This window comes from Cnephaeus nilssonii, assembly GCF_951640355.1.
Source record: "Cnephaeus nilssonii genome assembly, chromosome: 9".
Classification (NCBI taxonomy): Eukaryota; Metazoa; Chordata; class Mammalia; order Chiroptera; family Vespertilionidae; genus Cnephaeus; species Cnephaeus nilssonii.
In genome coordinates, this window is record NC_137080.1 from 92,531,036 (window position 1) to 92,555,934 (window position 24,899).

The 24,899-nt window shown below is 39.9% G+C and overlaps 1 protein-coding gene across 1 annotated transcript; it reads right to left on the bottom strand.

Annotated features, from left to right (window-relative positions):
• Window positions 1-320: 320 nt before the first annotated feature.
• On the bottom strand, window positions 321-24,899 carry SNRPC (small nuclear ribonucleoprotein polypeptide C). The gene is made up of 6 exons (XM_079781012.1): window positions 24,846-24,899; window positions 24,487-24,529; window positions 17,850-17,958; window positions 13,082-13,171; window positions 10,095-10,199; window positions 321-6,587 (listed from the first exon to the last, which is right to left on the bottom strand). Exons 1-6 carry the CDS (start codon window positions 24,851-24,853, stop codon window positions 6,463-6,465), a joined length of 480 nt encoding a protein of 159 aa, XP_079637138.1. The 5' UTR covers window positions 24,854-24,899; the 3' UTR covers window positions 321-6,462.

A 24,899-nucleotide genomic window follows, 5' to 3' on the forward strand; every position in this document is an offset into this window, starting at 1 on the left:
AGTACACATAGCCCTAGCCGGCTTGGCTCAGTGGCTAGAGCATCAGCCTGCGACTGAAGGGTCCCAGGTTCAATTCCTGCCAAGGGCACATGCCTGGATTATGGGCTTGGTCCCCAGTAGGGGGAATGCAGGAGGCAGCTGATCAATGATTTTCTCTCATCATTGATGTTTCTATCTATCTCTCCTTCTCCCTTCCTCTCTGAAATCAATAAAGCAATATATATATATATATATATATATATATATATATATATATATATATATATTTTAAAGTACACATATTCGTTTTAAGTACAATTTTTAGAGTTTTGACAGGTTTCTGTATATCTCTGTAAAATCATCCCTATCAAGATATAAACATATCCATCACCCATTACTCTAGCTGTTTTGAACTACACTGGCCTCCCTGCTGTTCCTCCAATATAGTAAGCAGACTCCCACTTCAGGGTTTTTGTACTTGCTGCTCCCTCTTCATGGAAAGGTTGTGACTTGACATCAACATGGCTGCCCTCCACTACCACTCCCCTCATGTCTTTCCCCCAGAGTCACCCCTAATCTGGCACTTCCTATGTCCCTTACCTGCTTTATTTTTCTTCATGGCATACCACACTGTTGTTAACTGTCTAATTTTCCCTTTAGACTGTAAGCTTCATAAGAGGAAAAACTTTGTTTTACTATTGTGTTCCCATCACTTAGAATGGTGTCCAAACTGAGATCAATATGAGAGTGGCAGACCTGAGGCAAGCTTTCCTAGGGCAAGTTCATCAATACTACTCTCCTCCTACGCATCTTTTTTATTAGTCAAGTTTTAGGTTCAGCTGCATATAACAGAAAACTCAAAATAATACGTGACTTCAATAAAAAAGATGTTTATTTCTCTTTCACATAGAAGAGACAATTCTTGGTAGCTCATCAATCATTAGAGACCTGGGCTCCTCCTGTCTTTCTAACACCATCCTTCCTTGCTAATTCACGGTCCAAGATGTTGCTTGCATTTTAAACAAACATATCTAGATTACTGTCAAAAGGAAAGAGGACAGAAAAGGGGCATGTTCTCTCCTGTTACATGGCCGCACCAAGGTACAAGCTATGGGAAATGTGCTTTTCACTACAGACGGCCATGGATCCAGATAAAAATGAGAGATTCTATCATTATTATGGATAGTACTAGAAACTGGGGTGGGCAATTATAATGTCTGCTACTCTAGGCTCTCTTGTGTCACCCTTCTTTTTGTCTCTCTTTACAGGCTTCACTACCAGCAGAGGCCTGAGAGTTAAAAGGGATAAAGGGGCAAATGTAGCATTTAAATATAGAAGTAAAATTCTTTGTTCTACCGACCCTGACTGGGTAGCTCAGTTGGTTAGAGCATCCTCTCGATACACCAAGGTTGTGGGTTGAACCCCAGTCAAGGCACATACAAGAATCAACCAATGAATGTATAAATAAGTGGAACAACAAATCGATATTTCTTTCTCACTCCCTTCTTCTCTCTCAAAAAAAAAGTTACAAAGAAGTTTTGTTAAAATATTTTTCTTTGTCCTACCTTTTACTTCTTCATTCTTTCAACACCCACCCCCCAAAAGTATCAGGATGTGACATACAAGCAAAGAAGAGGGGGGTAAGGATTAGGAGACCTGCTTCTCAGGGCCACTATAAAAGCTGATTAAGTACTTACAGAGAGCTTTGAGATCTTGCTTCCTATGCTGTGTTCAAAGTCTTACCATTAAATGAGAACTAAGTCAATGGGATTTTTTTAATGTATTTTTTTAAATTGATTTCAGAGAGTAAGAAAGAGGGAGAGATAGAAACATCAATGTTGAGAATCATTGATCGGCTGCCCCCTACTGGGGATGGAGCCCACAACCCGGGCATATGCCCTAGACTGGAATTGAACCCAGGACCCTTCAGTCCACAGTCCGGTGCTCCATCCACTGACCAAACCAGCCAGGGCTCAATGGGCTTTTCTTTTTCTTTTTTTTTAAATATATTTTATTGATTTTTTTATAGAGAGGAAGGGAGAGGGATAGAGAGTTAGAAACATCGATGAGAAACAATGATCAGCTGCCTCCTGCACACTCCCTACTGGGTATGTGCCCGCAACCAAGGTACAGGCCCTTGCCTTGACCAGAATCGAACCTGGGACCCTTGAGTCCACAGGCCGACACTCTATCCACTGAGCCAAACAAGTTAGGGCTCAATGGGTTTTTCTTAATTGGCAACTGGGGAAAGATACTTATTCAAAAGGAACAAGTATGGAGAAACTGGATAATCACCTTGCTAGGTGATCAAAATTACTATCGCCAACAAGGGCAGATAGATGGACTCTGTTACTGTGCCTTGCCTACAGATGTGATATACTAGGGACACACTGTGAACATGTACCTGAATGTAATCATGAGGAAACATCAGGCAAATCCAAAATGAGGAATGTGAAACATTCTGTTAAATAAAAGTTGGCAAGTTGTCAGTTTCATAAAAGACAAAGAACAGCTAAAGACTTGTTCTAGATCAGGGGTCCTCAAACTTTTTAAACAGGGGGCCAGTTCACTGTCCCTCAGACCGTTGGAGGGCCGGACTATAGTTTAAAAAAAAACTATGAACAAATTCCTATGCATACTGCACATATCTTATTTTGAAGTAAAAAAACAAAACGGCAAAAACACCCGCATGTGGCCCGCGGGCCGTAGTTTGAGGACGCCTGCTCTCGATCAAAGGAGACTGCCAGCCGGCGTGGCTCAGTGTTTGAGTGTTGACCCATGAACCAGGAGGTCACAGTTTGATTCCCAGTCAGGGCACATGCCCGGGTTGTGTGCACGATCACTATTGTGGGGGACATGCAAGAGGAAGTTGATCAATAACTCTCTTCCATCATTGATGTTTCTATCTCTCTCTCCCTCTTCCTCCCTCTCTGAAATCAATACAAAGGTATTTTTAAAAAAAGAAAAGGGAGCCTAAGTAAAATACATGATTCTAGAGGGGATGCTATACAGTAAAGAAAAAGGAATGTAAGGACAATGTTAGATCAATGGACAAAAATGAAACATGGTTGGTAGATGAAATTATCAAATCAGTTCTATTTTCTGAGCTTGTTAACTAAACTATGATTGTGTAAGAGGATGTACTTATTCTTAGGAAATACACAATCAAGTATTTATGGTAAAAGGCATGATATAAGCAACTTTCAAATGGCTCAGAAAAAATATATGAAGATAGCAAGCAAGCAACTAATAAAGCAAATGGATGAAATGCTAACAGCTAACAAGTGGTGATTCTGGTCAAATGTACATAAGTGTTCGTTGTACAGTTCTTGCAATGTTTCTGTAAGTTTGAAATCCACTCCCCACCCCTCCTCCCCACCTCTAAAAAGCAAGGACAATAAATAACACTCACAATATTTTATTCCTGCACTTGTCTGTCAGAAATCTAACCCTTAAGCTTTCAATTGGGAGGGAAAGAAGTCACTTCAATTAGTTAACATTTATTAACATTTTCACGAAAACCAATATACCAGGCCAGCCTTTTTTCTCTTCACCAAATGTATCTAGGAGCCTAAAAGATACCATCTGACTGAACCTGTGTAATGGGGACAATCACCACTGGACTTTTTCCGTACAGGAGGACCAAATTAGCCTGTGGCTCTATGTAAGGATCCCATTTCTCAGGCAGTTGGGAATCAAGGGGACCGGCATTCTGACAAACCACTGGAGACATGGTAGTGGAAATAACTAGAACTTTAACTATACTCCCCATGGCTTTGGATCTGCCCACAGAAAAGGAAGCAAGTATATTACCCCACATCTACACTAGCTTCTTCAATTCTTGCTATCTAGTAGTATTGATTGCACCTATACAAATTCTTACACACTGGAAAAAGCTTCCTTTTAAAAAGACCTGGGTTGCCCTAGCTGGTTTGGCTCAGTGGATAGAGCGTTGGCCTGCAGACTGAAGGGTCCCAGGCCTGATTCTGGTCAAGGGCATGTACCTTGGTTGTGGGCTGGATCACCTGTAAAAGGGCGTGGAGGCAGCTGATCGGTGTTTCTCTCTCATCGATGTTTCTCTCTATCCTTCTCCCTTCCTCTCTGTAAAAAATCAATTAAAAAATTAAAAATAAATCAATAAATAAAAAGATGTGGGGTGTTTCTAAATACTTGAGGCTATTTTTAAAAACCTAATAGGTATCTGTGAGCTTCTGTGTATACAAAAAAAGACACTCTCTTCACCCTCGGCCTGACCAAACCATCCAAACCAGAACTTGCTGACTCACACGTAAGCTCAGTTGCCAAGGTTTCCCCTAACAAACTCTTAAGTCTGCAGAAAATGTTAATAACAAACCTGAGCTACAAATTCAGACGTATAAACTATCAATGAAGTTTTCTTTAAAAGATGTGACAATGAGCCCTGGCCAGTGTGGCTCGGTTGGGTGTAGTCCTATGCACCAAAGGGTTGCCCGGTCCATTCCTAATTGGGACGCAAGCCCAGATTGCAGGCTCAATCCCCGGTGGGAGGGGGCATGCAGTCGATGTGTCGCTCTCACATGGATGTTTCTCCCTCACCTTTCCTGTCTCTCTAAAAAAATCTTTATATTCTTAGATTATTAGATCCTACGGCAAAGTTTGCCAAACCCACTAACAATAAATATTTCCTAGGGAGCTTTCCCAAAATGCAAATTTCCTAAGCCCCACACAAGATATATTGAATCAAAATCTGGAATCTTTATTTTGAATAAGGTCTGCTATGATTCTGATGATCAGCCAAATTGCAAACTGCTGGTTTATGACACAGTCTGCCGAAACATCACTGTAACAATAACCTCAGATGACAAAGATGGTTTGTTTTTGTTATGAAATAGATAATGATTCAAAGTCCAAAACATACAAGGTGACCAGACTCTCCTTCCCTTGTCCTCCAGCCACCCATTTATTTACTCTTTATAGGCAACTAATACTACTAGTTATTTATCTGTCCTCCCAGAGATCCTGTATGCATAAAGGCACTATAAATATTTGTTTTAAAAAAAGAATAGCAGGAAACAATACCTTGCTATGTGAATAAACCAAGGTGAAGAACATGTGTTATCTTGGAAATCTTTCCTCATTAATACATAGAGCTTCCTTATTTGTTTTTTTTTTCTTTTTTCAAAGATTGTTTATTGATTTTTTTTAGCAAGAGGAAGGGAGAGAAACATGAACATTGATGGCTGCCTCCCACATACCCCCACTGGGGATCAAGCCCGCAAACCAAGCATGTGCCCTACCAGAAATCAAACTGGCAACCCCTTGGTGCACAGGATTGCGCCCAACCAATTGAGCCAAATTGAACAGGACTTCCTTATTTTATTTTAACCTGCATGGTATATGCCACTTTGTGTCTGCATCATACTTGATAAATAAGTCCCCTTTCATTGGACATCTATGTTTTTTCTACTAGTTCCTTTTGCTGCAACGCATAATCATGTACATGTCATCTCGTACATGTGCAAGTGTATTCATAGGATATGTTTCTAGACATGGAAATGCTAAATCAAAGGCTATAGGTAATTCTGATATTGCCAAATTGCCCTCCCCAGAGGTTATGACAATTTTCACTCCTACTTGCAATGTGAAACAGTTTAGATTTTACACCGAGTTGAATATGAACAGTGCCTATAGCTAACTTTCTAGATGGTTCTTACACTGAGTTGAATATGAACAGTGCCTATGGCTAACTTTCTAGATGGTTCTCTGAAAATACCATACCTTTATAGCCCAGTGATATAACAAATGATATTCTGAAAAAACTTCTGTACCATGGAAATATGAATAATTTTACCATTGCTATTAGAAATATTTTTGACTATTTGGGACCCAAGAAAAAGAAGAGCTGGGAGAAAAGAGAAGCTGAGGTTAAGGCAATCCTTGCTATTCTTAGCTGACATGCATGCATTGTAAAGTTTTTTTCCCTACCTCAGCAAAAATTTTTTCACTTACTACACAAAGTTTAAATCATGTGAAAAATTAACCAATTGTGCTGTTTACTATTTTAATTAACAAAAAGTTCTACAAGTGTTATAACAAAAATCTTGCACAGGAAAAGTTTATTAAATAAAGGCAGGCTGTCCAAAGGGACCCATGCTATAGCTAAGGAAAAACCATGTCATGCAGAGGGCATGTTGAAGAGAATAAGCTAGGGAAACAACTGAACTAGTTCATCTCCTTTAGAATACACAAATACAGAAGGGAGAAAAAAGGGAACACGTTTTTAACAAAAAGAGTTGACAATTTTATTTTCCCATTTCACAATACAAATGAAAATTGCTTTTTTTTGTCCCACTACTCCCCTCAAACACTATTCTCTCTTAGACAGGAAGAGGGAGTGAGTCTTCCTTGTCTGCTGTTAGAAAACACCCAGAGTCACAGCACCTCGATCTCCTGTGAAGCAGAACAAGTAACAGAAGCCTGATAGAAAGAGGCTCCCCTTTCTCCTTATCTGTCTGGTCGAGTCATTCCGGGCCGAGTGGGCACCATCATAGGACGGGCAGGAGGTCTCATCATTGGGGGCCCAGGCATCATTGGCATGTGCCCTCCCATAGGCGGCCTCATTCCAGGAGCTGCAGGACAAAACAAAGAAAAAGAAAAAGAGTCAAAAAATACTACTTATGGGAAACCTTGACGGGACTTCAATTAAAGACAAAAAAAGTAGCCCTCCCTGCAAAATGCTGCAAAAAAGACACTTGTCAGAAGAATGCAACAAATTCATCACATCTTTAAAATATTTAAACATTCTTAAACAAAAAAACAAAAGGTCAACACAAGAACCATATGGGAATCATAATCTAATGATAGTAAGGGGGAAACCACCACTAGTTCCCTAAATTGACCTTTTTTCTCCCTTAAGAAAATTCACAACTAAGTCACATGTTATTTAGTCAGCTATTTTTTAAAGAAAAAAATCACAAAACATCTTTTAAAAAATATATATGTTTTATTGATATTTTACAGAGAGGAAGGGAGAGGGACAGAGTGTTAGAAACATCAATGAGAGAGAAACATTGATCCGCTGCCTCCTGCACACCCCCTACTGGGGATGTGCCCACAACCAAGGTACATGCCCTTGACCGGAATCGAACCTGGGACCCTTGAGTCTGAAGTCCGACGCTCTATCCACCGAGTCAAACCGGTTAGGGCTTAGTCAGCTCTTTTAATCAGTTCTATCCACCATATAACGAGGAGCTATTTCATGGATGTACACAGGCACAGAGGACAATCTTACCACTAGCATTGGTTTGGAGTTGTAGGAAAGGTGAGCAGGAGGCCCATGCTGAGAACCTGTTAGTAACCATACTTAGCTCAAGTCACAAGACAAATATTAGGCAATAATGTGATTTATAACAATTATCACACACACAAATATGATTTTTTCTAATGCATTTTAGAACTATTCATGAATTTTTTCAAGTGTCAAATCGATACATCAGCCAAATAAATGAGCCAGGAGAGGGAGGGCAAGCAGAGAGGTAGAGGTTGGGGGAAAACACAGGCAGTTTCATGGAACTGATAATGTCCTACATCCTCAGCTGGGTGGTGGGTTCACAGGTATTCATTTTATTATGTCTCATAATCTTCATGCTATATATTTCCTTTTTAAATACCAATTTTTTACCTTAATTACCTATTTTTAACTAAATCATTTTGATTAAAGACTTGCTATAAATGGTTAAAGAGAAAACTATATTCAAAGCTGAATACAGCCTAATCACAAAAAGTAAAACAAAAGTATATGCAGACACAAAACCCAACAGGGATATAGGTTTTTTAAAGATTAATTTCAACAGGAATAGAGAATACTACGAAACTACTAAATAAATACCTTATTTCAAAAACGCCCACCATAACATAACGAGCATTCAGCATTTCTTAGAGAAAACTGATCTAGACCAAAGATTGAAAACGAGGCACCCGAAAACTTGTTTTCTTTGGTCTCCACAGTGCATTTATTTTTAATTAGTTGCCAACATTGGTAATTAATAGGTCTAATTATTAATAAATCTAGAATTCTTTTCCAACTTATTATAGAAATATGCAAACACACAGAGAATAGAAAGAAAAAAGAGAATAATGAATTTCCATGTATCCATCATCCAGGGTCAACAATTATCTACCCATGGCCAATTTGTCTCATCCCCACCCATTCTTATCCATGCCCACTCCCAACTACTCCATTATTTTAATGCAAATCCTATAACATATTATTTTATCCTGGATAAAAATAACAACAAAGTACTCAGGAGAACTCGCAACACCAACTTGCATTCTCGAATGTCAACCATTGGCTAAAGCTGAGTTCTAGAAGTCTTCTTTAGATGAGTTATGCATTCCCAGTTCACAACCAACCCCTCTAGAAATTTGAACTTGTGACTGATTTAAGAATGCCAAAGAACCATTTAAGTCACTTAATGATTGTGTTTTGGGTTCAAAGAGAACAAGGCAGGAACTCTTTTTATCTATACTTTCCCATCCCTCTAAATGATACCAGCAGTAAGTATACTTCTGGCTAGGAAGCTACTCTAATACTTTGTACCTTGTCTTACCAGTTGAACCGTAGGTTTCTTGCATCAGATGTATTTACTCTAGTTACATAATTTAACTATTCTGCAAATAAAATGCAAGTGTAAAAAAAGAACTGTTTCTATGAAATCTAAGTTGAAATTTAGCAAGACTCAGGCAAAACATCCCCCCCAAAAGTGCTCACATACTTGGTAGGTGAGATGATCATAAAAGATTGGCACTAGATTGGCTCACAAGGTCTCTAATAACTTCATATAAAATGAAACTAAAGTTGCCCTAGCTGGTTTGGCTCAGAGGATAGAGGGTCGGCCTGCAGACTGAAGGGATTCGGATTCGATTCCGGTCAAGGGCACATGCCCAGGTTGCGGGCTCATCCTCAGTAGGGGGCGTGCAAGAGGCAGCCAATCAAGGATTATCTCTCATCATTAATGTTTCTCTCTCCCCCTCAGCCCCTTCCTCTCGGAAATCAATAAAAATATATTTTAAAAAAATGAAACTAATGTTGATAAAGGATACATTATGGGTATGGCTTATTGATTTATGCAAGAAATATATAGTGTTCCAATCAGCAGACTTGTTCTCAAAGCAAAGGCTCTGACCATGTTATCAGGAACATTTCCAAATTAATGTACATTTATGTTTATGTTAAAATAAAACATTTGAGGTGAAAGTTTTTCCCCCTTCCTGAATAAAAGACCAACCACCAGGCCTAAGTGCTTTAACTGACCTCCAAGATTAAAAATCAGCAACAGAAGGTAACTCTGCTCCAAATCAAAATCAAGAAAAGTAGCAGCACAAGTTTGTATCTACCCCTCCCTTTAAGCCCCAGTGGAACAAGCTCATCTACCTGTCTCTTCATTATAAACTAGAGGCCCAGTGCACAAATTCGTGCACAGGTGGGGTCCCTCCCAGTCCAGTCCTGATTGGGGCCGACTGGGGCCAGCTGGCCGGGGAGATTGGCTGTGGAAGTGCACTGACCACCAGGGGGAAGCTCCTGTGTTGAGCCTCTGCCCCCTGGTGGTCAGTGCACGTCATAGCTAGCGTCCGGTCGTCTGGTCATAACAGCCACTTAGGCTTTTATATATATAGATGGCCCAAAGTCAGAAGATACAAGGAAACAGGAGGGAGAAGAGAAAAAGCAGCAGCCTTATCCTGCTTTTATTTCATTTTATTTTTTTAAATGTTTTTATTGGTTTTAGAAAGAGGAAGGGAGATGAAGAGGATAGAAACATCAATGAGAGAGAATCATTGATTGGCTGCCTCCTGCATGCCTCCCACCAGGGATCGAGCCCACACCCTGGCATGTGCCCCATCCAGGAATTGAACTCCTGGTTCATAAGTTGATATTCAACCACTGAGCCACACCAGCTGGGCAAGCCTTATCCAGTATCCATTTATACTGATAAACCAAATATTAATTTTTCTTAAGCATTACAGATTCACCAAATTTAATTTGTTGCAATAATACAGTTAGACAGCCAATTAAGAATTATATTTAAATGGAGCGCTAAGACACAAATGGAGCATTCTAGAAGGATATTCAAACTTACCAGGTCCCACTGGCATCATCCCAGGAGGAGGAGGACCCATCATTGGCATCATGGGAGGGCCCCCCATATGGGGTGCTGGCATCATACCGGGGCGAGGTGGACCCGCTGAAATAAAAAATGGGGCCTGAGGTTAAGATATGCTTATACATGAACAGTTTATCTCCTTTCAGCACTTTAAAAAACATTTTTAAAATATATTTTTATTGATTTCAGAGAGGGAGAGAGAGATAGAAATATCAATGATGAGAGAGAATCATTGATCCGTTGCCTCATGCACGCCTCCCACTGGAGATGGAGCCGGCAACCCAAGTATGTGTCCTGGGAATCAAACTGTGACCTCCTGATACATAGGTCGATGCTCAACTACTGAGCCAAGCCAGCCGGGGGAAACAGTTTATCTTCTTTTTTTATATATATATTTTATTGATTTTTTACAGAGAGGAAGGGAGAGGGATAAAGAGTTAGGAACATCAATGAGAGCGAAACATCTATCAGCTGCCTCCTGCACACTCCCCACTGGGTATGTGCCTGCAACAAAGGTACATGCCCTTGACCAGAATCGAACCTTGGACCCTTAAGTCTGCAGGTCGATGCTCTATCCACTGAGCCAAACGGGTTAGGGCAGTGGTCAGCAAACTGCGGCTCGTGAGCCACATGCGGCTCACGAGCCGCGGTTTGCCGCTCTGTTGACTAATGAGTTTGCCGACCACTGCGTAAGGCATTACCCTTACCCAGAAGTTTTGACTTCAGGTTAAAGACATTAGTACATTATTAAAATGGTTTTTAAGTTTTTCCCTAAGGCAGTGGTCGGCAAACTCATTAGTCAACAGAGTGGCAAACCGAGCGGCTCTCGAGCCGCAGTTTGCCAACCACTGGGTTAGGGCAGTTTATCTTCTTAATGAAACTAATATTGCCTCATAATCTGGTCCAAATCCTCTAACAATAAACTTCTTATGGTCTTTTAACAGTAGGTCCACAAAAATCAGCATGCCACAAAACTTTAGTTACTTTATGACTGAAAAGCAGGAACAAGCTTATCTAGACAGAAGTATAAAATGAAGTCAGATTCCTCAGGTTAAAAAAATACCCAAATCTTGATTTTTTAAAAGGGGGTATTATACCTTCTGAAGCACTCCAGATAAAAAGCTGATGAACTTAAGCCAAAAGTACCTGGTTTCCGATATTTTTTCCTCTGTCACTTTCGTGTTAATTCTTTCTTTTTTAATCTTTATTGTTGAAAGTATTACATATGCCCCCTTTTCCCCCCCATTGACCCCCTCCAGCCTGCCCCCACCCCCCACCTTCATCACCCTATTGTCTGTGACCATGGGTTCTGCATAAATGCATACAAGTTCTTTGGCTGATTACCTCCCACCCACCTTCCCCCGCCTTTCCTCCGAGATTCGGCAATTTGTTCCATGCTTCCATGTCTCTGGATCCACTCAGTTCATCCATTTATTTTGTTCATTAGATTTCACATGAGTGAGATCATGTGATACTTGTCTTTCTCTTACTGGCTTATTTCACTTAGCATAATACTCTCCAGGACCCTCCATGCTGTCTCAAAGGGTAAGAGGTTTTTCTTTTTTACTGCTGCATAGTATTCCATGGCATAAATGTATTACAGCTTTTTTATCCACTCGTCGACTGATAAAAAGCTGATGAACCTAAACCATAAGTACCTAATTTCAGATTTTAAAAAAATCATAGCTCAGGTTTAAAAAATTATTTGAAAATACAAAGATGTCTATGCAGAGATATGCCTGATGTTATCTTTTACAACAGCAACAATTGAAAATAACTTACATGTCCATCAATAAGAAATAGTGAGGTTAATTCTGATACATTCATACCATAGACTATTGTACTAGTAAAATAATGGAGTTGAGTGCCAGCCTGTCAAGATAGAGGAGAGAGAGGTAACTGAAGAGCTGCTGTGAGCTGTGGCCTGGTCAGTCCCAGGATGGTGGGAGCCCACGTTTTGGTGGGTTATTAGTGGTCCACCTGTGCACAACTATTATAAACAGCCTCCTTACTTCTGTGTTTATATCCATGATCACTTATAGCAGCGGTCGCCAACCTTTCGGACCTCACGGACCACCAGTTGTCCGCAGACCACCAGTTGGCGACTGCTGCAAAGGTTTCCTTAAACCAGTGGTCGCCAACCTTTCGGACCTCACAGACCACAAGTGGTCTGCAGACCACCGGTTGGCGATCGCTGACTTATAGGACTGAGCTTAGGTCTCTGAGTTCAATTTCAACCTGAAACCTTCCAGAAGAGCCAAAGAACATAGTTACTCAATTTCCTCCTGTCTATCATGCAGAAACAACAAACCTTCCCAGAGAGGAGAGGACTTTGATCTACTCCACTTTCAACTACACAATTCTTGTCTTTTGCAAGGTATATGTCTACATATACAAAAGCCTAATATGCAAATTGTCTCCATGGGAGTTTGAGCGGGAGAAGACTGAGAGTTCAATCGCTTGCTATGATGTGCGCTGACCACCAGGGGGTGGCGTGGAATGAAGGCAGGCCCCGGCCAGTAGCTGGAAGGCCCCAATTGGCCCTGACCGCCAGCCAGTCCTAGGGACCCTTCCCGTGCACAAATTTCATGCACTGGGCCTCTAGCATTGGTATTAAATGGGTTAGAAAATAGAAAGACTGAGAAGTTTATCAGCTACTTCTATCCTCCAGTGTTATGTTCATAGCAGTAATTTAATATACTCAGCAATACCTCTTCATATATTAGCTCATCCAATTGCACGTACATCCTGAGCTTTCCATTGAATCTGTCTCAGACCCACATGGGATGTCACAAATACAATATCCCAATAACAATGCAATCAGAAGGTAACTAAAAATATTTCAGAAATTATATCACTAAAGCTGTTTTCTGCTACTATGTATTCATTCAATGAGGATTTGACAAGACAAAAGTAAAATCTGCTCAGTTACACCCCTTAAGATAAAAATGTTATAAACTTACGAAGACTGGGGGGAGGTGGGATCATCGCCCCTGCAGGAGGTGGAGCTGAGAATGGAGTAGGAGGTATTTTTCCTTGCTGAAATGCTGCAGCTATAAAGTGAGAAAAAAAACCCACACACAGTGAATAAGAATTCAACAACTCATTTACTAAAACAGTTTCTTTTAATTTTTAATGGTCCCACTTATTTCATTATAAATAGCAATCATCTAAGATTACTACATCATAGCCTCTATGGTTTTATTTACCTATATTTTTAAATGTATTTTTATTGATTTCAGAGAGGAAGAAGGAGAGAAAGAAACATCAATGATGAGAGAGACTCATTGATCGGCTGCCTCCTGCCCACCATGCAGGCTTATGCCCTGATCAGAATCAAACCGTGACCTCTTGGTTCATAGGTCGATGCTCAACCACTGAGCCATGCTGGCTGGGTAGCCTCTATGGTGTTTATTTTTTCCTTCACTTTTAGTTTTTTTAATGGCATTTTGGAACATAAGTTCTATGCTGGTTGCTATGTATTCAAACATATTTACTACAATTCTGGTGAAACAGGTAGGTAGGAGAGACACAGGCCTGACATTTTGTGGGTGGTGACTGGGGGGTTTACCAAGGGCCCCATCCCTGCTCAAGGGCTGTACTTCCTGTCACATTCAAGATGTCACACCCTCCTGGGCTCCTTAGTGTGTGTGTGCAGAGTAGGGTGGTCTCTGCTAGGGCTGCACCAGATTCAGTGAATAAGAATGCAGGATGCCACGCTTGACTGTGGTTGGTGAACACATAATACAATATACAGATGATGTATTATAGAATTGTACACTTGAAACCTATATAATTTCATTAACTAATGTTACCCCATAAATTCAGTAAAAATAAAAAAAAATCGAGAAAAAAATACAATTTAAAGAAAAATGCATGACAATAACTTAAACTTATAACTCACATCAACAGCAAATAATTTTTAGCATAAGTGTCCAGCTAAGCACTTATTTGGCTAATGGAGCTACAAGCAGGAGATCTGAGGACTGAAGGAGGGACCTGAGAATGTATTCCTCTGCCCCCTCCCTGCTAAGTCCCTTAGGACTGCACACAAGCCTCAACTGAAGGCCACAGCTCTGGCCACGGAGTCCTGTCCACACCACTTTCTCCACCAAGTGCACTCTCAGGGCTGCTGCATTGGGGAACGCCTCGGCGAATGCCAGGGTGGAGGATAAAAGATTTCACTGGAAGGAACCAGGGAACACTCACTGCTGGTCCTCACTGTAGACAGCGCCTGGGAAGGCACATGGGCATTCTTTAATTATTGTCAGCTGAACCCAAGGCAACAGGCAAAGCCAAGCCCTGGGAACACGCTTTGCCAAAAAGGCAAGGGTGTTATCAGCTTGACCTTCATTTCAGCCCAGGTGTCCGGTAGTGGGTTTTGATATATAAATCCAGTCAAGCACCAGGAATGCTCGGGCCTACTCAAGAATGCAAATAATCTCCTTTGTTTTGACTTTTGGTGAAACTTCCTGGTATTTAGGGGTATAAAATACACACGCTGTATCGGCTCTGGGTCACTGTCTCTCCCTCAGAAGAGGACAGCGGTCCACCCGGTTCCCAGCTTTTTCCTTCTTTTTGTGTCTTGTCTCTTTCTTTCATATTTCTCAATCCCCAGCTCCTCTACTCAGGAACTGGACCCGCTCTCTAGCCGCGCTGGACGTGGAAAAGAGAGAAATATAGTTACATCACCTTACATGGAGGTTTCAATGGCTGCAGGGTGCAGGGCCTTCTGCATGCTTGGTGGAGGGCTATGGGGTCAGCCTTGAGCAGTCACCCAGACAGATGAGTGTGCTGGGGCTGCAGTGTTCATTTATTCCAGGGAGAGAGGAGGTCAGGGTGCAAGCCTGGTGCATGGGTGTGGGCCTGTGCTCTCAGTACAGGAAGGCAAAGCCCTGTGCCTGGGTCCCATCCAGCCCCATCTTTCTCTGATTTGAGGTGCCTGCAGTAATGAATGCTCCCAGCCTCTATGGTTTTAAAATCAACCTCTGGTATTCACCAGCTAAAATTGCAATTGATTGGTTTACTGATTTGGGTTTTTGATTTAACTGTTTTTATTTAGTCAGTGTTTCCATGACTGAATTAACTACGCGAGATTGAAATGAAAACCTCCTACCTATCAATGCTTACCAAAGAGAAGCGGTAATCTTTAATCTGTAGATGTGGTTTATAACTAATTCAAGCCATTCAGTTTTTTAATATATTTTATTGATTTTTTACAGAGAGGAAGGGAGAGGGATAGTTAGAAACATCAATGAGAAAGAAACATCCATCAGCTGCCTCCTGCACACTCCCTACTGGGTATGTGCCCGCAACCAAGGTGCATGCCCTTGACCGGAATCGAACCTGGGACCCTTGAGTCCGAAAGCCAATGCTCTATCCACTGAGCCAAACCGGTTAGGGCGCCATTCAGTTTTGTTTGAAAATGTATGATACCTGTCCAAAAACCAGGCATTATAAACTTCCATCCTTCCTATATATGCTGTCCTAAGTCAAAACAGTGCATCATTTGGTTTACCAGTTTATAAATGAACGCACTGAGCTGAGGAGAGACATGAAAGAAACACAGATTTCAAAGCAAGAACCTGCCCTAACCGGTGTAGCTGAGTGGATAGAGCGTCGGCCTGCGGACTCAAGGGTCCCAGGTTTGATTCTGGTCAAGGGCATGTGCCTTAGTTGCAGGCATCCCCAGTAGGGGGTGTGCAGGAGGCAGCTGATCAATGTTTCTTTCTCATCGATGTTTCTAACTCTCTATCCCTCTCCCTTCCTCTCTATAAAAAATCAATAAAATATGTATATTTAAAAAAACAAACCAAACAAAAATAACAAAGCAAGAACCTGACGGGAGGGAGATTATGATATTAAAATAATGCCCAATACAACCAACATTTAACTTTTTACAGACAATATGAGGCACAAATTAAAACAAAAGAGACTGACGATTTATATTTTGTTTTAAAAAGGAGTAACAAGTAAATACTAAAATACACACTCATAAACTTCTATTCCTGAATGTAAGTCCTTCCCAATTAAGTGTAGTCTGCAGCCCAGGCACCTTCCCCACATCCTACTACACCCCACCAGTGCAGAGGGTCAAATTATTCAAGTAAATCACTGATAATTCCAAAATACTTGACCTAGAGTAGCTATTTCTGAACAGCTATTCATTTGCCTTTCAATTGAGTCTGTGCTCTGTAAGGCATCATATCCCAATAAGGCACCACCCACACCCTGAAGAAAAGAACAGCTTTTAAAGACTGAAAAGGGAGTGCCTAAGCCATTGGCTCAGTAGCCGACTCAATGTCAACATAATGGTGGACATGATGTGGAGTGCTCCTGAGGGCTTGCCTCCTCTCCTCTAAAAGTCCTCCATCAAAAACGTTTACTCATCCTTAATTCTTTTCCCATCTACAAAAAATAACTAAACAAGTACACTGAGTGGCCAGATTATTATGATCTCTGAACGCATAATTATCTGGCCACTCAGTGTACTTATGTATAAGGGAAAGCTTGCAAATCTTAATGCTAACCTTTAATGCCAAGAAATGTCTAATATTTTTTTTCAAATAGAGAAAAAGATTACATTATAATTTATTTTTTCAAATAAAATGGGACAATATCTGAGATTTGCTCCTTAATAATCTAGGAGGGATAAAAGGACCAGGAGATAGTGGCCCCCAGCCTCTGCTTCTTTCTAACTACCCACAATGCAGTTCTTCTACATGGAAAAACCTTATTTTAAAATCCCAACTCTGTGGTCAGTCTACACTGAGTGGCCAGATTATTATGTGTTTAGAGATCATAATAATCTGGCCACTCAGTGTATAATGCTAATCTTTAATGCCAAGAAACGTCTAATATTTTTTTCAAATAGAGAAAAAGATTACCTTATAATTTATTTTTTCAAATAAAATGGGACAATATCTGAGATTTGCTCCTTAATAATCTAGGAGGGATAAAGGGACTAGGTGAACATATTTGGTGGCTCTCAACTAGGGCAATTTTGCCTCCTTGGGGACAAGAGGCAATACTTGGAGATATTTTCAGTTGTCACAACTGAGAATTGTTACTAGTGGGTAGATGCTAGAGTTACCACTAAACATCCCACAATGCACAGGACAGCCCCCACAACAAAGAATTATGCAGCCCCAATGTCAGTAGTGCTAAGTTTGAGAACCTTGGTAAACGAAACATAACTACTATAGCTGGTGCTGGGGAATGGGAATGGTTGGGGAGCAGCGGCCATGGGAGATTCACTCATTAAACTTGTTTGAAACTTTCCATAATAGTTTTTGCTTAAAAAAAAAAATCACATCACAATCAAAGTCCACATTTGCCTGCCCAATCTGAGTACAATGAATAATTAAGAAAAGCCATGTTTCAAATAGACCAGTATGATTTATTTTATAATAAAATAAAAACTATGGTTCACTACAAAGGTTTTACATAAATTTGCTACAAAATCTGGCCCACATCAATATAGAAATATTAGGCAACTCATTCTTCTGTCCCACTTCCCAGTCTAATACCTGATTGCTCTAACTTCAATAATTAATATTAATGTGTTCCTATATCCCGGGGAAACCAATGACCTTGCACTTCTTTCATTTAACACATCAGAACGCTTCTATTTATCATTCAGAATGAGTTGCTCCTGTGAAAAACAACAGAGAGACAGGGACAAGGAAGAATGAGACCATTCTACCACCAGAACAAGAGACTGAAACGTACTTGTTTTGTCGATCAGGCTCTGAGCCTGCTCTTCCATCCATTTCTGATAGTAGTCCTTCACATTCTCTTTATGTTTCCTGCCACTGCAGTGTGTCTTTCTCACAGATGGCTATAAAACAAAAAGGTTATATCAGTCACAGAAACAAATTTCCAAAACGAGCGATTTTATAAAGCCTTACCTTTATACAGAGGTGGCCTGGCTACCTTTAGCAGCTTTAGCTAATGCATCACTTATAAACATTAGCCAATAATGTACTGTGGTAATTTATCTACTATGTTTTTAGCCAAACAAGGGGTCAGCAAACTGTGGCCTATGGGCAGAATCGAATTCTGTGAAAGAAGTATTGGAACACAGCCACATTAATTTATGTATTGTCCATTTCTTCTCTCTGCAAGAGTCAAGTAATTACAATGAAGACTGTATGTTATGGCCCATAAACCTAAAATAATTATAATCTGGCATTTAAGAAAAAGTTTACAAACCCCTGATCCATTTTAATGCATTTCCTTAGATTATTCTATGGCAAAAATTTTAAAAATAACTTACATTTAAGTAACACCATTTATAAGAATATATTCTTTTAAATGATTATGGGTCTAGAATAATGACTTTATTAAAAAAAAAAAAAAAACAGAAAAAAGAAAAAGACTTTATATGATCACACAAAGACCTTTGTCTCCAGCCCACGAATCCTTCTATTCTTTCATTAACAGCTTTATTGAGTAAAATTGGCATAATATAAACTCCATACATATAATTTTTTGTTTTTTTAAGTTAATATTTATTTAACATTTATTACATGCCAGACACCATACTATGTTTTTTACAAGCTGTCTCAATCTTCATGAAAATTACACTAGCATGTTAAACATACCAATCAGAAAGAACAAACTACTGATATATACAATATGGATGAATCTCAAAAACACGCTAAGCAAAAGCGATCTGACACAAGCACTATAAGATTCCATTCATATGAAGTTTTTAAAATATTTTTATTGATTTCAGAGAGGCGGGGAAACAGAGAGATAGAAATATCAATGATGAGCCCAGCCAGTGTGGCTCAGTGGTTGACTAGCAACCTATGAACCAGGAGGTCACAATTCGATTCCCAGTCAGGGCACATGCCTGGGTTGTGGGCTCGATCCCCAGTAAGGGGCATGCAGAAGGCAGCTGATCAATGATTCTCATCATTGATGTTTATTTTTTTAAAATACATATTTCTATTGATTTCAGATAAGAAGGGAGAGGGAGATAGAAACATCAATGATGAGAGAATCATTGATCGGCTGCCTCCTGCAAGTCCCTGATTGGGGATGGAGCCCGCAACCCAGGCATGTGCCCTGACCGGGCATCGAACCCTAACCTCCTGGTTCATAGGTCAATGCTCAACCACTGAACCACACAGGCTGGGCCATTAAATGAAGTTTTACACTGATCTTTGGTAAAAATCAGATCAGTCAGAGTTAGAGGTGTAGGGGACTTACTGCAAAGAAACACAAGGGAACTTTCTGAGGTGATGAAAATGTTCTCTATCTTGACATATCCATCAAGCTGTAATCATTTCACAGGTCCTCAAACTGTACACTTAAAAAGTTTGCATTTAATTGAACATAAATTATAATGAAATTGATTTTTAGAATACCACAAGATTATTACCATCTATTTCTGCTGAAGAACTTGTCTCAAATCCTACAGCTGGTAAGTGGCAAACCCAGGCCTGGAATGCAGATTTCATTGAGATGCTCCCATGGCTGCCTAACCACCTCCTACTGGTCTGTTGCTCTGAGTAATTGCTTCACTGTCAGCAGATATGACCAATATCACATGGGCGGTCCACATTTCAAAATACTGTTCCCTGTCTCCCAAGCCACTGCTTACACTATTCTTACAACAATAATGCCTCAAGCCTAATAACAAAATCATGCCTCGGAACCAGTAAAAGTTCCCAAATTAAGCACTGAATGTTTTATATATTTCAAAGTCCACCACAGGGAACTCCTTCAATCACCATGGAAATGTCCTAATATTTTCACAAGCTATCATGTCCGAACAGTATTACAAGGGTTCCTGATGCTCCTCATACAGACATCTATACTAATAAAAGGGTAATATGCTAATTAGACTGGGTCGACCGGTTATCTTCTGGATGTCTGGGTTTCCCCAAATTCCCCCAGCCCCTACTCACCCCTCTGTAAAGGCACAGAACAAGTGAGACCCCTTAAATAAAAATCAGAGGTCTCCAGCAATGGTGGGCCTCTCTCATCACAGTCATTTGGACTGGATGGCATTTGAGTATTTATCTAGGCACCATGACAGAGAAACACAAGCTCAAGTCATGATCTCTGCCCTTAAATAATTCACAATCTTATTAGAGCGAGTGGATGATAAAAGCACAGTAATGACATCAGAATGTAAAGCAACAATACAGAGAGGAACAGAGGCAATTGCTAGGGTGATTTTCCAACAATTAGTACAAAGAGTATGTGCTGTGAATTAAATAAAAAAAAGAATGTGTGGAAGTAGCTGCTTCATGAGTATGGCATCCCTTCCTATTTTAAAGGAAGCTGAGTTCTATGTGAACTGTGTACTATGTTACGATATTTGAGGCATAGAACAAGGAAGGCCCTAAGTGTACTATGCTTTGATATTTGAGACATTCTTTATTGTTCAATGTGATTTATTTCTGTACGCCTTAGTTTTATAATAGTTGTTACTAGAATAATACATCTTGCTATAAAATATTAGTGGAAGATCAAATGATCAGGTGACATTTATTGTTATTTTCTATAAATGAACACAATCTCTGGTATGCTAAAGTAATAGGTATTACAGAAACATTCAGATAGGGAGACCTACAGGCTTGATTACAAGTGAGGTTTGCTATCATAACCCAAATTTATTGCTTAAAAAAAAAAAAAAAAGCAGGGAGCCAACTAGAAACTGAACCAAATATAAGCCCTTGAAGGGCAAATGTAAATTAGATAAGCTTTGCTATTACAAGAGCAACAAGAAAAAATTCAGACCAAGAATGAGAAGCACAATGCATCTACTCTAAGTTGCTGCTAAAGAAAAAAGGTATACTATGAAAATACTTAATACACATTGTAAAGAGATTTGTTCAAAGAGGATTTCCTAGAGTAGGTGGTATTTCAGTTAATTTTTTAAAATGTGAAGAGGTTAGCTAGATAAGAAAAAGGTGTAGGGGTCCCGGATTGCAGAGGGTGCAGACTGGGCTGAGAGACCCCCTTCCCCTGTGCACAAATTTCATGCACTGGGCCTCTAGTTTATTATAAAGACAAACCTTTCAATTTTCTGAATTCTGGCATTAGCAAGGTGCGCAGATATATAAAAATAGTGTTGAAAAAGGATAGAAAGGCACAGCCCCTCACAAACAATTTCAGAAAATTAAGATTCTCCACATGACTGAGAGAGGAGGTTAGGGACAAAAACAAAACAAAAAACAAAAAGACTGGGGATCTACAGGAAAGCTACTACTAACACAAACTTAACTGAAATAGTTTCCTCCAGGACATCTATAACATCATTCAGAACCTTGATGAAGCAATAAAATTGTTAATTTTATTAAATCTCAACCCTAAAGTTCATGTCTTTTTAATATTCTGGGGGACAAAATGGGAAATATTTTGTCAAAGCACTTCTGCTGCACGCCAAAATACACTATGTCAAAGACAAGCAGGCATGCTATTGTTCAAGTTGTGAGCTCTACCAGCAGCCTCTTTCATGGAACAGTATTTTATTTGAAAGAACGACTAAGAAACAAACTGGTTATTCAGATTTCTCAAAAAATAAATGAAATAGCCCTGCCGGGTGACTCAGATAGTTGGAGCATCATCCTGTACACCAAAAGGTTGCCGGTTCGATCCTCGGGTGGGGGGCGGGGGGGTGCCAAAAGCAACTGATCAATCTTCTCTCACATCAATGTTTATCTCTCTCCCTTCTTCCAAAAAAGCCATCAGTTTTTAAAAATCTGATCTATCAAAAAAAAAAAAAATCAGTATTTTAGAAACCCTTATCTGCCACCACAAGCTTGCCAGCTTCCAAATATTTAAAAGCCATTTCTAATTAAATTGTGACATTAATCAATGTGAATTGTTATATTATGTAATCAAATGGGAGAACTGCAAAACTGAGTGAAATAGCATTTTCCAAATAACCAAAGCATGTTACAAAATCATGCATGGTAAAAAATATTCACTCAGAGTATAAGAGAGACCAGTAAATTTTAATGTAACTGAGTATAGAAAGTTTGATGTTTTCAGATTCCACACTACAACTAACGCTGGGTTGAGTTTTGGTGCAGACATATAAAGTATTAAAGAATATCTACAATGATCTAAGAAATCTATTAAAGTACTCTTCTGTTTTTCAACTCTATATCCATGTGAGGTTGGATTCTTCATATACTACAACCAAAACACAGTGCAGCAGATATAATGGAGAAGAGAATTCAGATGTTTTCCATTAAGTGACACATTACTGATGTTTGCAAAAATGTTAAAACAACGCCATTCCTCATACTAATTTGTTGCTTTGAAAAATAGTTCCTTCCACTTTTAAAATGTTACTCGTGTTACAAGTAAAAAGTGTTTATTACTACCTAAAAATATATTTATATATACATATGTCTGTGTGTGTGTGTGTGTGTGTGTATATTTTATATATATTTCTTCAATCCTCACCCGAGGATATTTTTCCACTGATTTTTAGAGAGAGTGGAAGAGAGAGGGAAAGACAGAGAGAAACACATCGATTGGTTGTCTCCTCCACATGCCCCGACCAGGGCCTGGACTGAGGAGCAGCCTGCAATCGAGGTACATGACCTTGACTGGAATAAAAACCCAGGATCCTTTGGTATGAAGGCCGATGCTCTATCCACTGAGCCAAACCAGCTAGGAATATTTTTATATTTAAATATATCTAAAAAAAAATACTTGTTACCTAAAAAAGTATTTTTAAATTTTTGATTTAATTTCAAATATAGCAAATATTAACCCTTTGCACTCGCTTGCTTTTTTCTCGATTCCTTTATTCTACTCGGGATTTAATTTTTTAAATACCCCAGATTTTACAAAGCACGGCAGTAGAATAAAAAACTGGAGTTTCTTTTCATACAAACTTATTTGGATTTTTTTATATTTCAAATTATTGATACATTCAAAGAGTATAAAAAGAGCTGCTACCGATGCTAACCTTGTCGAGTCACACTCTACATCCGAGTGCAAAAGGTTAATAGCTATAACCCACATAACCTACTAATTTTTTTTAAACAATCAGTAATTTTTAAGAGTGTAAAGGGACTATGAAACAAAGAAGTTTGAGAGCTGCCGGCATAGAAGCTCTGTAGAAGACTGTCTAGCTCTATACAACTTACTGATTTTGTGACATCAGACAGTTATTAGCCACACTTTGCCTCAGTTTCCTCCTCTGTAGAATGGAGATAATACTAACCTCAAAGGATTATCATGAACATTAAATGAAATAATACATGTAAAGCATTTGGAACACTGCCTGACACAGTAAACATTCAAACTTGAATTGTTATTATTTGTAAAGCAGTTTTTAATCAAATTAAAATACTCAGTTTCAGCCCTGGCCAGGTAGCTCAGTTGGTTACGAGCATGTCCCAATATACCAAAGTTTTGTGTTCAATCTCCAGACAGGGCACATACAAGAAGCAACCAATGAGTTCGGCCAGTGTTGCTCAGTGGTTGAGCGCCTGCCTACCCATACACCAAGACCTTTCCAGTTCAATTCCCAGTCAGGGCACATGCCCGGATTGTGGGCTCAATCTCCCGTGAGGGCCATGTAGGAGGCAGCCAATCAATGTTTCTATCTCTCACTCTCCCTTCCTCTCCCTCTGAAAATCAATAAAACAATATTTTATTTTTTTTAAAAAAGAAGCAACCAATGAATAAACAAATGGAACAGGAAATCAATGTTTTTTCTCCCTCTCCCTTCCAATCTAAAAAAATCAATTTAAAAAATTCTGTGACCCTAGCCGGTTTGGCTCAGTGGATAGTGTCGGCCTGTGGATCCCCCGTTTCACTTCCAGTCAAGGGGGGACGTACCTCAGTTGCAGACTACTCCCCAGCCAGGGCCCTGGTTGGGGCGCGTGCAGGAGGCAACCAATCCATGTGTCTGGACATCAATGTTTCACTCTCTCTCTCTCCCCTCCCACTCTAAGAATCAATGGAAAAATATCCTCAGGAGAGGATTAAAAAACAACAGCAATAATTCTGTGATTGCTGCACAGAGCTCAAAGAGCTACAGACAAAAAAGCTTAAATACTCAGTTTCAAATTTAGGAATTTCCCATTTTATCAAATCAAACATTTGGGTCGCCTTGACACAATCAGCTATTTGAGTTTTAGGACATTTTCCTGGATTTTTACTTATCATATACTTTTTTTTTCAAACACTGACTGTTGGAAGACTAGTAACTCCAAATTCTGAAAAGTTACAGGAAGAGTAGACAAATAAACACCTCAAATAATTTTCTCCAAGCAGTAGCCCTTAAACCTCAGCAAGATGAAAACCATAAACTTACACCTAAAAAAAAGGTCTAACTTATTACATATAAGGTTTTGTGAAACTGAAAAGAAAGGCAACTTACAGAGTCATGGGTGAGGTATGTATCGCAGTAGTCACAATAAAACCTGGAAAGAGATGGAAGGTAGAGAAAAAGAGATGACAACCAGTTAATAGATGCCCATTCACCGAAGTGCTGTTCGCTGAAGGTAAAAAATTAAAAAATCTAGTAACGTTTCGCACACGTCAAAGAGTCCTTACATAAACCAGGCTTTTTTGTTGCCCAGCGCGGAGAGATCTAGAACCCGCCCGGCCTCCCTCCCTCCCCCAGACCCTCTCGCTTCCCTAGAAGCTTCAGGGGCCAGAGCCCGCTCTGTACTCCCTCGCGGGGCCACAATTAGTGACCGCGACCGCGAACACCCCCCGATCCAGGTCCCCACTCACTTCGGCATGTTGTTCTGCAGGCCGTTGGCACTCCGTTGGCCACTCCGCGACCGC

What these genes read in the sequence shown, in the direction of transcription:
- SNRPC (XM_079781012.1), bottom strand. An exon ending in CATACCTCACCCATGACTCT is followed by an intron (nt 17,959 to 24,486) that starts GTAAGTTGCCTT and finishes TTTGTTTTATAG; the next exon opens with CCATCTGTGAGAAAGACACA. An exon ending in GAGCCTGATCGACAAAACAA is followed by an intron (nt 13,172 to 17,849) that starts GTACGTTTCAGT and finishes CTCACTTTATAG; the next exon opens with CTGCAGCATTTCAGCAAGGA.